Source organism: Gigantopelta aegis, chromosome 4, assembly GCF_016097555.1.
Source record: "Gigantopelta aegis isolate Gae_Host chromosome 4, Gae_host_genome, whole genome shotgun sequence".
Taxonomy (NCBI): Eukaryota; Metazoa; Mollusca; class Gastropoda; order Neomphalida; family Peltospiridae; genus Gigantopelta; species Gigantopelta aegis.
The window spans coordinates 47,249,169-47,265,020 of record NC_054702.1 but is presented as its reverse complement, the minus strand read 5'-3'; the positions used below and the strand labels follow the sequence as shown (position 1 = coordinate 47,265,020).

At 34.9% G+C, this 15,852-nt stretch overlaps 2 protein-coding genes across 2 annotated transcripts in view; one reads left to right on the top strand and one right to left on the bottom strand.

Moving 5' to 3' along the window:
• LOC121370632 (disheveled-associated activator of morphogenesis 2-like) overlaps positions 1–7,894 on the bottom strand; it is a 108,009-nt gene extending 100,115 nt beyond the window's left edge. The window contains exon 1 of the mRNA XM_041495997.1: positions 7,778–7,894. The gene's annotated coding sequence lies outside the window, so the exon portion shown is untranslated. The remainder of the gene's footprint in view (positions 1–7,777) is intronic.
• A 103-nt stretch (positions 7,895–7,997) lies between these two features.
• The window catches only part of LOC121370631 (kinesin-like protein KIF6), a 54,892-nt gene continuing 47,037 nt past the window's right edge, over positions 7,998–15,852 (top strand). Inside the window, exons 1-5 of the mRNA XM_041495996.1 lie at positions 7,998–8,178; positions 11,115–11,224; positions 13,671–13,745; positions 14,514–14,556; positions 14,988–15,092. Coding sequence (XP_041351930.1) covers positions 8,119–8,178; positions 11,115–11,224; positions 13,671–13,745; positions 14,514–14,556; positions 14,988–15,092 — 393 coding nt within the window. The 5' untranslated portion in view covers positions 7,998–8,118. The remainder of the gene's footprint in view (positions 8,179–11,114; positions 11,225–13,670; positions 13,746–14,513; positions 14,557–14,987; positions 15,093–15,852) is intronic.

Sequence of the window (15,852 nt, the reverse complement as noted above, 5' to 3'; positions counted from 1 at the left end):
TCAACTCCTAGAAAAACAACGGTTGTACATACATTTATGTATTTATCAATGTGTCAAGATTTCCCTCAACTACAAGATGTTTTCTAGGATGAACAAAACCATGGCTGGTATACCGTGTCAACAAAGGGATCTATTATCCATGTGATGTGAAGGTTGTGGGTTTTCATAGCATTCTGTATCCTTGTTATTGTTATCAAGTATACAGGCAGCATGCCATTCAATTGATGGCTAATAATGGCTTTGTTGAAACGCAGGTGACATGGTGAGCTTTTGTCAATTTTTTTATAAGTACTACAGGTATACAAAATCTGACAACTACAGGTGTAAATGCATTCACTTATATTTTAAGACATTAGATTTTAATTCCAATAATTATAAAATCTGCCACTAAAGAAACTTGTAATTTTGTACAGTAATGAAGTTTATAAAAAAAAAACTACTGACTTTTATTGGATCAGAAGTTAAACAAAATCTGATTCCAAAACGTTTACAAAATTCAACTAATATTCCATTTTTTTTTTTACAACACTACAGACATTTTCAGAAATGTGGCACATTACTGTTATGATTTTTATTACCATACTGATTTATGGAAACTTAATATTACACAGTAATAGTGATATGGTATGAAAAGATTCATTCTTACATTAATCCCCAACAGATACACATGTAATTTTGCTGAATCTGCAACACAGTCAAAATGTGTCGCTGGTCCTCTAACAGGAGATCTATGTTGCCAAAATAAACAGCTGTGTGTTTACTTAATGTGTAACAATTGCTCATCTTTTTGTAAAGAAGACTATGACACGTACATACCTTTGAATAATCAATGGCCGTGCGTTCTTGTAAAGGCTGTCCTAGCTGTTACTAATAGTTGTCTTGGACACACTTTAAAGATTTTGGGATTTAAAGTCAAAGTTCAAATATTTAACAGACAATGTGTTTTCTATTTGGCAAGGTGGAAGTGTTTACCTGCCGTCTTTGGTTTTACATGCACATGTGGGCACAACAAAATGTCAATGGAACGCTGTGCATAGCACTCACCTGGACATTTTATGCACACACATTTCTGTAAATACATGTGTGAATGCTTGCTGCCCCTCTGGAATGGTGCAGCAATAGCATGCATGTTTCACAAATGGCAAGACATAAAACACACCCACAGATAGCAATTCTCAACTGTCTACCAGTATAACAAGTAACATCTGCATATGCAGGAAAGGTTATTATGTTGCTTCTGGAAAAATATAATTTCTCAAATAATAATTATTTTTATAAATCTTCAGTTTTATATTAAAGGGCATTGTATATGCTATCCTGCCTAAAATGTTTCACTACTAATTATGAAAACGAATACTGGCAGATCCAAAAGGGAGTCAGAGGGATATTTAATTGTGTCCCCCCCCCCCCCCCCCCCCCCCCCCCCCCCCCCCCCCCCCCCCCACTAATTTGAACTGCCCTTTCTAATGAAAAATTCATTATTCACAATATACAAACCTAACTAAGTTCACTCAAAACGTATCTCTAAGAATCTTTATTTGAAAATGTTTGAGGGAGCATGCCCAGGACCACATAACTGATTAAAATGTGTTGAGTGGATCCTTAAATAAAACATTCCTTCCTTCCTTGACCATATGGAATACAAATTATTTAAAACTGTTTGTACAAACAAAAATATTAATAAACATATAATCAGGACAACTGAGCATTATATGGAAAAATATCCTACAGAACACGAACATCAACTTAGTATTATACAACGAGAGCTTGTGTGTAATAAATATATACAGGTAATATATTACTCTACAAGACATCAATTTGAACATTTGTGGGTTTCCTCTCTAAGATTTTATGTCAAAATTACCAAATGCTGATGATAAATAAATTGTGCTCTAGTGGTGTTGTCAAACAAAACAAACTTTATAAACAAATGTAACACTGCTTCCTGAGATTAGTTGTTATATATTTTAATGAACCAAGCCAGTATTGTTTTGTTGGTAATTAATTATGTCTAACAGTGAGATCACATACCGATAAGATGCATAGATTTTATATTTCTATAAGTATTCTTACAAATGACAAGCATTTGTGTTACTTGCCTACCTATATGGACTTGTGAAAGATTCCATTATAAGTTATACTTATAATATATGTATGCAAATTATCAATGAAAGAAAACGTGTAATTTTGTGAGAAAATATTACTGCATTATAAATCATTCATAAAAAGCAAATATATAATTCAGGTTTTACACTACATAAACTTATAAGCAAATGTACTGTGCTGAACTTCAACAATACATACATATATACCCAGTTATGCATAAACCTCAATGAAGGTAAAATTTGTTTTATTTAATAACACCAGTAGGCACATTGATTAATTAATCACCCTGTACTGAATGTCAAACATTCAATAATTATGACAGTTACGGAAACCGGACACTTTTTCACTAGCAGCAACAGATCTTTTATATGCATTTACCCAGAGAGGACAGTACATACCACAGCCTTTGGTCTACCAGCCATGCATACTGGTAAAAAACCCAAATGGTCCAATGAAGAGATCTCATCTGGACCCAAGCACCCCAGGCAAGTGTTTTAACAACTGAGCAAGATCCCACCACAGTCCTCAATGATGTCTAAAATTAACACCATCATTAATGTACCTACCTGTATATCCACATGATATATGGAACTGACTGACTGTAAAATACACAGTACATGACCAGGGCGACCAACCTAATGGAAATATTTTTCCGGAATTTTCTGGTATTTTCATTTTTAAGAGCGCGAACGCCACTTTAAAAACAATAGTTTAAAAAGCACACGAAAACGCCATTTTCAAAAAATAAAATAAAATAGCACCATGTTTGACATATTTAAACAACAACTAAAGAGATACATAACAATACAATTTTTTTTAATTACTTATTGGAATGTTATGTATTCAATAATAAAAGTATAAATCAATCCACATAAATGGCAGAATTTTCCTACTTCCTTTTAGGGATAGGCCTACTTTATGGCTTGTCTAGTAAAACATGCTAAGTATATTAATCAGTGTAAATAAAGTTTAAATAAACAGCATTATCACACACACACAAACCAAACCTAAAAAATCATGAAAACCCCCACCTAAAAGCCCCACTTTATTAGCAAATAGTGTAGTACAGTTTCACTCCCACCTACAGATTAGTAATAAAGTGTCAACAAACCTCCACCTAAAAGCCCCACTTTATTAGCAAATAGTGTAGTACAGTTTCACTCCCATCTACAGATTAGTAATAAAGTGTCAACAAACCTCCACCTAAAAAGCCCCACTTTATTAGCAAATAGTGTAGTACAGTTTCACTCCCACCTACAGATTAGTAATAAAGTGTCAACAAAAACCTCCACCTAAAAGCCCCACTTTATTAGCAAATAGTGTAGTACAGTTTCACTCCCACCTACAGATTAGTAATAAAGTGTCAACAAACCCCCACCTAAAAGCCCCACTTTATTAGCAAATAGTGTAGTACAGTTTCACTCCCACCTACAGATTAGTAATAAAGTGTCAACAAACCTCCACCTAAAAGCCCCACTTTATTAGCAAATAGTGTAGTACAGTTTCACTCCCACCTACAGATTAGTAATAAAGTGTCAACAAACCTCCACCTAAAAGCCCCACTTTATTAGCAAATAGTGTAGTACAGTTTCACTCCCACCTACAGATTAGTAATAAAGTGTCAACAAACCTCCACCTAAAAGCCCCACTTTATTAGCAAATAGTGTAGTACAGTTTCACTCCCACCTACAGATTAGTAATAAGTGTCAACAAACCCCCACCTAAAAGCCCCACTTTATTAGCAAATAGTGTAGTACAGTTTCACTCCCACCTACAGATTAGTAATAAAGTGTCAACAAACCCCCACCTAAAAGCCCCACTTTATTAGCAAATAGTGTAGTACAGTTTCACTCCCACCTACAGATTAATAATAAAGTGTCAACAAACCTCCACCTAAAAGCCCCACTTTATTAGCAAATAGTGTAGTACAGTTTCACTCCCATCTACAGATTAGTAATAAAGTGTCAAACAAACTAGGGACCAATGTTATTTTTATGTAGGTGCATTGCCATATTTGCACTATTTCATCAGTGGGGTCGAACTAATTTGTGGTTAACTGAATCGGGGACGAAATGTCTGGTAACCACATTAAGACTGGCTATCGTTATGCATTCCGCTTACCCTTACATTCTATTAGAGTAGCACTTTTGGGGTGCCAGTGTACGTAAAGAAACATATCGCGGCAAAATCTAACAATGGTTTGTAAAACTTTACACTGTTTATAGTTTAACTTACTTGAATAAAACGAGATCGGTAGGTATATTAATGTCATGAATGTGTCACAGATTACTGGTAGCCAAATATTATTTAGTGAAATGTTGCATGTGAAAGCATATGAAAAGAAGAGAATTGTGAATTCATTTCTTTTATTTTCGTACGATCGCAAGTGTTATATATTGTTGCATGCATCGCCATAGACCCAACGTCTGCCCCGTAGTAATTACTATAATATGATATTTGAAATATCTTTAAAATTTCATACATGGCTTCAGTTTACTCGATTGTCAAGTAGATAACACTGAGTTCAGGTTGAAATGGAGAATGCAGAATGATAAATTCAGTATTTAAAAATTTTTTAAAATTTAAAATATATTCAGAAATGGTTGCTTCCAAAAAAATAATGATAGCAAATTTGGAAAAGGTTCTGGATATTTGGCATTAATTCCGGAATTCCGGATATGGGTTAAAAATTCCGGATTTTTTGGAAACTTCCGGAAAGCTGGTCGCCCCCCAATTACATAATGGTCTGATGGTAAATACCAAAATGTCAAAGATTACAGATTAGAATACACATTTATTATTAAACACACACTGGGTGTAAACAACTGCTGCAGCTCCTAGACCCATTAGCTCATACACATGAAGTTCAATAATAATTTATATTGCACCACCTGCTAGCCAGATAATTCAATTACAGTCATAATCAGCTGGCTTCCATAATGCCAGATTTTGGCACAGTTCCTTACAATACAAAATGTACACAAACACATAACTTCCTAAGGTACCAAACTCAAGAGCGCTTGTACAGGCACTTTATATTTGAGTGAAAAAAGGGACAATTTTAAATGCATCAGATGCATGTCAACAAAACAATTTTAAAATGAAATACATATACAATATATTTTATCGATGATGTGTTTCAAAATACATTGATTTTTTGTCTATCAATACTTTTGCATGGTCACTTTGGTACTGAATTCAATGTCAATAGTTTAGTTTATGTACATACTGAATTATCAACTAAATGTATACGTATATTTATGATCATCAAAACTACACTACAAAAGACAGAGGGGACAATACTTGAAAATTTTAGGTTTAACTAGAAGTCAAATTTATATTAAATTGTTTTATCTAGGTAACATGCAAAGTCTAGTATACTGGATGAGATAATCAGTTTAAAAGAAATAAACCTGAAATAATCTCTATACCATTTTTGAGCATTTCAGATCAAATCCAATCTATTTTATGAACATTGTTTTATGCAAAAAAAAACCAAGAGAGCTGAAATCAGATAAAAAGCAGAAAAATCACTTCCCTGTTAGTAGGTTTTTTTGTTTTTTAATAAAGTTTATTGACCCCAGAAAACAAATATAGTAGTGCCATGGTGCTTGGAAGGGTAAGAAACATGTTGTGTATGGAAGAGAAGAAAAAGCACTGAAAGAAGGCAATATTATGAAAAACAATTAAGAACGTTTGCTTTGGACGAAATCTATTTGCAGACAAGCTAAATTTCTGAGGGGTTTTCCTGTTGGTAATAAGTGTATAAAACATTTAGTTGTATTTATTAGTGAAGCATATTGCAAAAAATTCGTAGGTATGTGATATTTTGCTATGAAATCTTCGTATTTTAGGAAGTCTCCTTGTACATCCACTAAATCACCTATAAATATGATGCAAGTTTTAAGATATTTTTTTATATAAAAATGGTTTTATCCCTGCTAGTAATAATACAAACCTGTTGTTTCTAGTACTTTTTCTAAATTTTTGCAAACTGGCAAAAAATTAGATAGTATCAATTGTACAGCTGGTTTACAGTACTGCCGACACCAATACTATATTGTCAACAATCAAGAGAAAAAAGTATTTTGTGTGTGTGTGATGAACAAATTAATCTGTATAATAGGCTTATTCCAACTACCGGTACATGTACCAATTGCATAGCTTGGGAGGGTGGGAGCATGGGGGCAATGGCCAAGCTAATAATACGTCTCCCTCCCCACATTTTATATTTGCCTGTAAAAACAGCCAGTGTCAGTGGGTCCCCCAATATAAAATCGTTGCCAATAACTGTTAACAATGCCAATAAAAAATATTCATGAGGGTTTTGTTCTCCTATACTAGTATTTGGTAACCAGTAATCTACAGGCACTATAAAAAATGAAACATTGTAAATACATATTCTAAAGACTGGATTTCACATTAAAAAATAACAACATTACTTCATCAGTACATAGTGAACTTTGTTAAAGTGCTGAGCAGGTCTGTAGGAATGATATCTAGAGAGGGGCTGGGTCGGGGAGAGGCACATCCTCTAATGAAGTGGCCACAGTATCTAGTGGGGTGGGCACAAGCCACATTTTTACCATTGTTTATATAGAGTGGGGGGGGGGGGGAAGAGGTAAATTTTTATTGTTGAGGGGATAGGCCCCTGCCTCCCTCAGTTCCTAAGGACCTGCTGTGACTAGCATGGATTTTTAATACATATTGACTCACTGGCGTAGGAAGCGGGGAGCGGGGGGCAAGGGAGGCATGTGACACCACTTTGTAGCAGCAGCAATGGTTTTTATAGATTTATACATGTATTTATATATATATGTGTGTGTGTGCCCACCCCCTTTTAGCACCTTCCTACGCCTGTGTAACTTATTAATATTACTATATCACATAAACAATTATTAACTTATTAATATTACTATATCAAATAAACAATTATTAACTTATTAATATTACTATATTAGATAGATAATTATTAACTATTAATATTACTATATGATATAGACAATTATTAACTTATTAATATTATTATATTAGACAACTATTAACTTATTAATATTTCTATATTTGATTGACAATTTAGCAAAATATCCTCTCAAAACCCACTACTGGTTAATAATACAGAGGTGGACACCTATGCAGGTTTATACAAACTATTGCTTTACATTGACGGTACTGGCTACTGGCTGACTTCATAATGGATTACAGCTATGTTACAATTCCACTACTGTGTGTGTTATTCACCGAGATGAATCATTCTGCAAAGACATCAATAAAACAGTGGTAGAACCAGACCTCCAACTCATACTATAACCACTACACGTAAGCCAAATGCTATTTTAATGTGCTTCGCGTTTTATAGGTTTATTAGTGTTATAAAATACATTCTATTTTTCATACAAATGCCCACCTGCGACGCGACTTCATACGTTGTGATCTCTTTAACTCTTAGCACCAGTTCAGAATCATAAAATGGTCAAACGTGACGGGCACATTTCAATATTCGATTTTTCTCCAAGCCATATAGCAGGTGGTGGCAGGCGAATTCACTTCGTCGCATGATCAACTTTATTATAATGTGACCACTGATGTGCATTTTAAATTAAAACGAAGAAAAGGTTTCTGTTGAATCCATAATATAAATATTATTATTTCACACATAAAAGAAACATACCTTGAATATCCGTGCGTTAAATCCCATTTACGAGCTCACGGCTGCTTTGCACGGGCATATTGTTCCATTGGCTGTCAACTTACTACAGCACCACAGTATAAAATACTGTTGTCAGTCACGCTTTCCTCATAATCTATTAATAGCACAATGTATTATTGACCAATCACAATTCAAATTCTTTTTACCTCGACACAAGGCATTTCAGGCAACACATTCAAGATGGAGGATGACGATGTAAACAATCTCATGTTACAGCATCAAGACTTGGTTTTCTTTTACCAATGCTGAATATTTTAATTATATTTTGATCACATTTACACATTGTTGAAAAGAACTACACAATGGTTAAACAAACAATACAAATTTTTGTTCGGATAAAGCCTACAAGAGCGAAAATAGGGGTAAGTCTTTGCATCCTATCAAAATTATATATAAAATTATTATGTAGTGATATAGTCCGTCCCATCATTCTGTAATACTGTTTTTTGTAAATAATTTCGGTTTGGTTTGACGTAAGAAGAAAAAGTAAAAGTGTTTTGGAAATAAAAAAAGATACTGTTTTTGTGTGCAATTTACAAATCAATCGCCTCAGAAATAAATAACTTGTAGTAAATTCCATAGTATGAAAAAAGGTGTGCCTGCAGGAGGGACTATAGTCCATTCCATTATTCTAATATTAACTAGGTAAAACATAAAAGCGAGCACAAGTGAGATAAATTAAATATGCGTGTGTGTATATATATATATACAGACAGACAGACAAACATGTACATACATGTGTATGTGTGTGTGTGTGCCCACGTGTGTTCAGGACCGTATGTATGGGTGTTCAGTTAGTACCACTCGATAGAACCAATCATGTGTGTACACTGTATTGTGTATACTATAAAGACATGGTGGAGGGGGGAGAGGGGCTGGCAGGCTCTACCCCCACCCCCACCCCATTAATTCTGAATAAAAAATATTAAAAGAAATTTTAATTGTAGAATGCAGGAAATTGCATTTCAGGATACCTAGTTTTCAAAATTTTATGTGGGAACATATCCCGGACCCCCTAGAAATTTTGCTTTGTGCCCCCAATCTCAGTTAGCACACACATCCCCTCCCCAATGTCTACTAAGTTCTTGTTTTCACCGTGCCTGCTACAGACAGTCCTTGGCTTTTGAAAAACCATGGCAAGTGAAAAATCGCACACCTCAAAACGCTTAGACGAGTGAAAAGTAAAAATGCTATGGTGAGTGACAGGGCTTGTGCTGTCGGTAGCCAAATTAGCCATTGGCTAATTAAAAAAAAAAAAGGCTAATAAAATTTGCAAATGGCTAAAATTTTGGCTAAGCTGTTTTCTATCTTCTGATATAACAAACGGTTACATAATCCATCTGAAACCTCAAACATAATGATAATACCTAATATTTAATTAGCGTAATGGCGATTCGCGGCCGGTAATGAGAAATCGTGTCATCCAGAATACAACATAATGATGTTTGCTTATTTTAATAATCACAGTTATTAATTTTAACTGCATGTGTTCAACATGTATGAAAACAAAGATCTGTAGATTGTCATTCTAACTTTGTAAAGTCTTTGAACCAAATAAAAGACCGACAATCAGGGCTGTAAAATTTAATGCATTCTTGTTTTGCACGGTAATGTATCAGATGTATTTTCTAAAAATATATCAACACGATCCCGATCATAAGGTATTTATGAAAGTAAGATTAATTCACCTTTTCTGCATTTGTTGCAGACCTGTTGCCCATTTACTACGATTTTAGGTTTTTTTAACACAATTTCACTTCCTATACAAAATTTTAAACAATTGTTTTTATATATCCAAACATAGGAACTCAGTCTGTATATGTCATTTCACCTTGTCATAAGCACTTGCTATAAAAATCATATTTTATCTGTAAATAATTTCACTTTTCTACTTACGTCAGTAAGTAGAAAAGTAAAAGTGTTTTGGAAATTACAAAAAAAAAACCCACCAACCTATTTTTGTGTGCAATTTACAAATCAGTTGCTCAGAAATAAATAACTTATAGTAAATTACAGCCACAATACAATTGGAACAATAAATGTGTTAAAGGTAGGGTCAACTCAAACAAGAGGCTTATGTGTTGGAAAGATGCATACCTGGACCACCAACACATACTGACACGTTAGGTATTACGTAACCACCAGCTCGATATATATATAATAGCCGTCACATTTGACCGTTTTATTAATTAACTATACGATTATACTTGTTGATATTAAGCAATAATGTGCATTATATATCATTGAATATGCATACCAGGCCAAATGCCTTAATTGTCCTCTCCTTTAACCAGTGAAAGTTAAAAAAAAGAAAAAAAGAAATTCAAGTAATGAGCCCTTTGTTAGTGGCACCCCCTGTATTTACTGGCCGGCATGGCAGCATTTAAGTCTGTGCAGAAACCAATAAAACAACCACTTATGTCATTCCTGTTCACAGAAACAACAAACAGGTAATGTAATGTGATCAATTTGCCACTCACCTAAAACTTTACAGGCAAGTATGGAGAGAAGCCATTTATGGCAAAGTTTGCTTTCCTTTATCTTTAAGATAAAAATTGACTGTTAAGCCAAAAAGAAAAAACGTTGGTCTCTGGTCAGACGAAAGTTTTAAAGCATGAATTGCACAGAAAAGGTGGGTATAATTGCTACCGAAATAAGGGGCATATTTAAATTGAAATTAGAATGCACGTCCTAGTTAATGTGTGATGACATTTTGGCTCCAAATGCAGTTTGACGCCATAGCAAGAAAACCGGCAATAATTGATGTCATAATGTGGGAAATAAAAAAAAAAAATGTCGATGCACAATGGTCAAAATCGGCGCACATGCTGACCAGAGACCAGAAATTTATTTTGTTTGGCCTGTGAACTTTTTGTAAAATATTGTATTGAATAATACCTCAAGATGTAAAGTAAATTGATAACTAGATATGATCTAGGCTTTATAATTATATGACACCTATTTTTTTATTTTTAATTACTAAAACAGATTTCAGGAATCGTATCATCTTTCATAAATCAGACTCAGTCTGTACTGTATTTTTTCATCTGAACTTGCTTGCTACAGGTGTTTATGTTGGAGTCATTATTATTTGTTGACACAAATCCCAAAAAAAAGCTCATAGACAGTAATTTGTTACATACTTGCCATGGCTGTGGATGACAAGTGAAAAATAATAGTCATTGGAAAAGTATTTATGCAGTATTTTAAATAATAAATGTATGATATTTTTTCAGCTATAATATCACAAAATCTATAATACACTGTAGATTTAATTTGTTTTTCATGTTTTGTTTAGCTGTATGATGTAGATGAGGATGAGGAAGCGTGTCCCCGACTGACAATCACTGTCCCACGAGAACTGGCAAGTGGATTTGTCAACAACAAAAGAGAAAACTACAAATTTAGGTGAGTTAACAGGGATTATTTAACACTTGATCAGCAAATGCATATTATATATATATATATACTCTTCAAAAAAAGAAACGCAAAAGGGTACAAATGGGTTATAACTCCGATTTTATGTTTCCTACCGGTTCATGCTTTGTGAATATAAGGTCATTGCATGTCCCAAACACATTCCCACGGTTACATTTGATAAAACGCAGCTACTGTACAATAAAGTTCCAAAATGTGAATATTCGCAAAAACGCAGCCACGTGCAAACCATGTCACCACTGCACGTGCGTTGTCTGCACGTGCAACATGAACACCGACAGTATAAAAGTGCAGGGTGTTCGCTTGCCTGGCCTCTGTATCTGGCCGACAGTTGACAATCCAGGACATGCCACGTCTCAGTGAACCGCAGAGAAACAATGCCATCAGCCGACTAGACGCAGGCGAATCCAGAACGGCCGTTGCCAGGGCATTCCATGTGTCCCCAAGCACCATCTCCAGATTGTGGAACCGTTACCAGCAACATGGATCAACACGTGACCTCCCTAGATCCGGTCGACCACGGGTCACTACCCCCGGGCAGGACCGCTACATCCGGGTACGCCACCTTCGGGAACGATTGACTACTGCCACCTCCACAGCCGCAGCAATACCAGGTTTGCGCAGGATATCCGACCAGACCGTACGGAACCGCCTACGTGAGGTAGGAATTCGTGCCAGACGTCCAGTTCGAGGTGTCATCTTAACACCACAACACCGTCGACTCCGACTGCAGTGGTGCCAGATTCATCGACAATGGCCTCAACTGCGATGGAGACAGGTGTGGTTCAGTGACGAGTCCCGATTTCTGCTCCAACGTCATGATGGAAGATGTCGCGTGTATAGGCGTCGTGGTGAACGTTATGCGGCAAACTGCGTGCAGGAAGTGGACAGATTCGGCGGGGGTAGTGTCATGGTGTGGGTAGCCATCTCACACACTGGCAGAACTGACCTGGTCCACGTGCAGGGCAACCTGAATGCACAGGGCTACATTGACCAGATCCTCCGGCCACACATCGTTCCAGTTATGGCCAACGCCAACGCAGTGTTCCAACATGACAACGCCAGGCCTCACACAGCACGTCTCACAACGGCTTTCCTACAGAACAACAACATTAATGTCCTTCCTTGGCCATCGATATCACCGGATTTGAACCCAATTGAGCATCTATGGGACGAGTTGGACCGACAGTGACAACCACAGCCCCAGACCCTGCCCGAGCTGGCAGCAGCCTTGCAGGCCGAGTGGGCCACCATCCCCCGGGACGTCATCCGTACTCTGGTTGCTTCAATGGGCAGGCGGTGCCAGGCAGTTGTCAACACGCGGAGGCCACACCCGGTATTGACTCCAGATGACCTTGACCTTGGTGGTGTGTCCTATCACTTACTCACAATGGACTAGAGTGAATTGTGAACAATCCTGCAACATTTGGTAATTATCGGACTCACCATTCAATAATTAAATCAATTCTCCAAATGTTACGACAATGTGGTTTTGCGTTTCTTCTTTTGAAGAGTATATATATATATTTTTTTTTTTTTAAGTATAAAGTAAGAGTATCGCTAAAGATCGAAAGGCGTCCTAAGTCAAGAAGCGTCCTATTTTATGTACGGCTTGTTTGTTAAGAATCTGCGCGCGCGTGAACTTTGACAACACATTAATTCTGGACCAGGAAGTACTTGCTACCGATAAAGACATTTTTAAAGGAAAAAACAGGTAAAAAGATATTTTTATACAAAATGCATTATACACGATCGTTATTTTAAATAGTAGCATAGAATAAAATCACATACTATATTGATACCTACCTGCTTCTAAATAATCAGCACTTAAATTGTCAACAGCGAAAGAATCCTGTCGCTGTCACGTCTGCTTTCATCATTGGGTCAGGTCATGTGACGTACGTATTCTTTCAACAAAAACAAATTATGGAAGTCTATTCTTACCTATAGGATGCTTTCCAATCCAGGCCTTGGAATGTACACATTCAACTGTGGTATGTGTTTTATCTATTGACAGAATACACTTGTAAGGTTATAAACATTTTATTAATTGATATTTGTAGCTAATTGAATAAGGTAATAGATCAAATAATCAAATTGATCGTGCGATTACAATGTGTGTGCATTGTAGCCATTTTCCTGTTATTAGGATGCTTCACGATTCTTCGAGGATACTGATGAATTCTGGCACTCCGTTTAAATATATATTTGTTTTCTTTGTACTGTATCATTTCTTCTGAGTTGCAAAATTTAACAGAAATAAATATTTAGAAACATTTTGGTGCTCAACAAGGAACATTAGAACCAAACAAAAATCAAGATATATTTATTATTTTCTGATTATTAAATTTTAATAGTAATAGTGTGTTATTTCTAAATCAGTTTTGAGGTGTTCTTTGACTTTATTCATTTTAAGGTTCCAGAAAGTTTTTGATCAGAAAGCAACCCAAGATGAAGTTTTTGATAGTGTGGGTCAACCTGTGATTGACAAGTAAGTAGTATCTGACATGCTTTGGTACTTTGATAATGAGAATTGTATTGTAAAATGTAGCTGGTGTAGATCTCACTGATGAAATGTGTCTTATGTCATTGCACTTTGAAAAGCCTCGAGTCAAATTCACAAACCATAATTGTAACTTTGTGTCTACGGTTAGCAGTCATATTTTTGTAAGTGTTTTGTATCTATTTCATGTGTTACATCAGTATTTAAGATGGGCCGTGATAAGGACAAAAGAAAGTGATTTGTGTACATGTATACTCGTATTGCGAACTATATTATTTATAGGTTTTGTAATGATAACAATAGTTGTTCAGTTATAAAATTATGTTTATGTGTAAATCTACCATTAAAAACCAATCTTATAATTACAGTGACCTAAAAATGTTCATAAATAATTTTCTCTCGCCTATATTCCATAATTATGTAAAAATTTTCTGTGAAATAGATACTAAACTCATATCAACTTATGTCTGCTAACTGTAAATGTAAAGTTATAATATTTTGTGAATTTGAGTCCTGGGGACAACGTTTTACATGTGTATACCAGTATACAAAGAATAAAATTGTATATCTTTATTAATAAACATTTTAAAAATGAAAATATTGTTTGATAAATTCATTTTGTACAGTAAAGTATTTTTGAGGTACAAGTATTATTTGTTGGAAGGGGGAGGGAAATAATGATTTGTACATGTATGTTCTGTTTGGTTTACTAACTTTATTTTTTATTGTTATTTGAATCTGAATTCCATTTTTCAGTGTACTGCAGGGCTACAATGGTACCATATTTGCTTATGGACAGGTTTGTCTTTGATTTGATTATATGTTTTAATAATATTTTGCACCATTGTGATATTGTGAATTGTTATATGAATTAATTTGTTTCTGTTACCCTTTTATGTTATATAAAGCATTGGAAATACTTGTATTATGAAATAATTTGTTTCTTCATATGTTTTTTTGTTTCATGTCTTGAATTAGCTGATGTCTATTAATGTTTATTATAATTCCAAAATCACTAGATTAATATGGTGTAATAAGAAACATTTTATGCAGTCATAAATGTGAAAAAAGTGCCTTAAAATATGTTGATTTTAGTGAGATGGTTGAGTTAAAAATAACTTCTATATTCAAAGAGTGACTAACAATTTAAATTAAAATCATAATTTATACAAAACCATTAAGATTAGTTCAAATTTGTTTTTGACTAATATTGTATACTATTTGTTTTAGACGAGTTCTGGGAAGACGTTCACAATCACGGGAGGAGCTGAGAGATATATTGACCGAGGAATTATCCCACGATCTTTGTCCTACATCTTTGACAAGATTGAAAAGGTTTATTTGAATAAGAAATATTTATTTACTGACACCCAGCAGCATACTGTGCAATCAGTAGACCCAGCATACTGTGCAATCAGTACACCCAGCATACTGTGCAATCAGTACACCCAGAACACAATAGAACTTTATTACGCTCAGGCCGTTACACAATGGCATATGAGGAACGTGATATATAAACTATAGTAACAAGATAGGGTTTACAGGAGACAATAGTACAATGGTATTAATACAAATGCAATACAGTAATAGTGACAATAGAATAATAAAGGCAATAATAAAATACAGTCAGAATAAAGTAATGTAATGTCACATTATTGTAATTACTTCCAAAATGTGCTAATCAGACGCGCACATATATATATATGTATACTTGGGTAGTGATAGACATTGTAAATAATTATAGGCCAGTGCTCTTTTAGGGTTTACTGCATTTATCAATAATTTCTTTTATTAATGTACATAATTTCTTGAGAACACCTATTTTGCTATTCGTCATTAGTTTTTTTAAATTTCATCGTACTTGGTTTATTATAATAATATGGCTTAAGCAAATGTTTATGGGAGTTAGTGAAATAAGTACATGTGAATAAATAGTGAAATTCATCTCCAATGTCATTCTACATAATCAGTACACCCAGCATTCTGCGTAATCAGTACACCCAGCATTTTGCGTAATCAGTACACCTAGCATATTGTGCAATCAGTTCACCCAGCATATTGTTCAAAAGGTACACCTATCATTCTGTGTAATCAG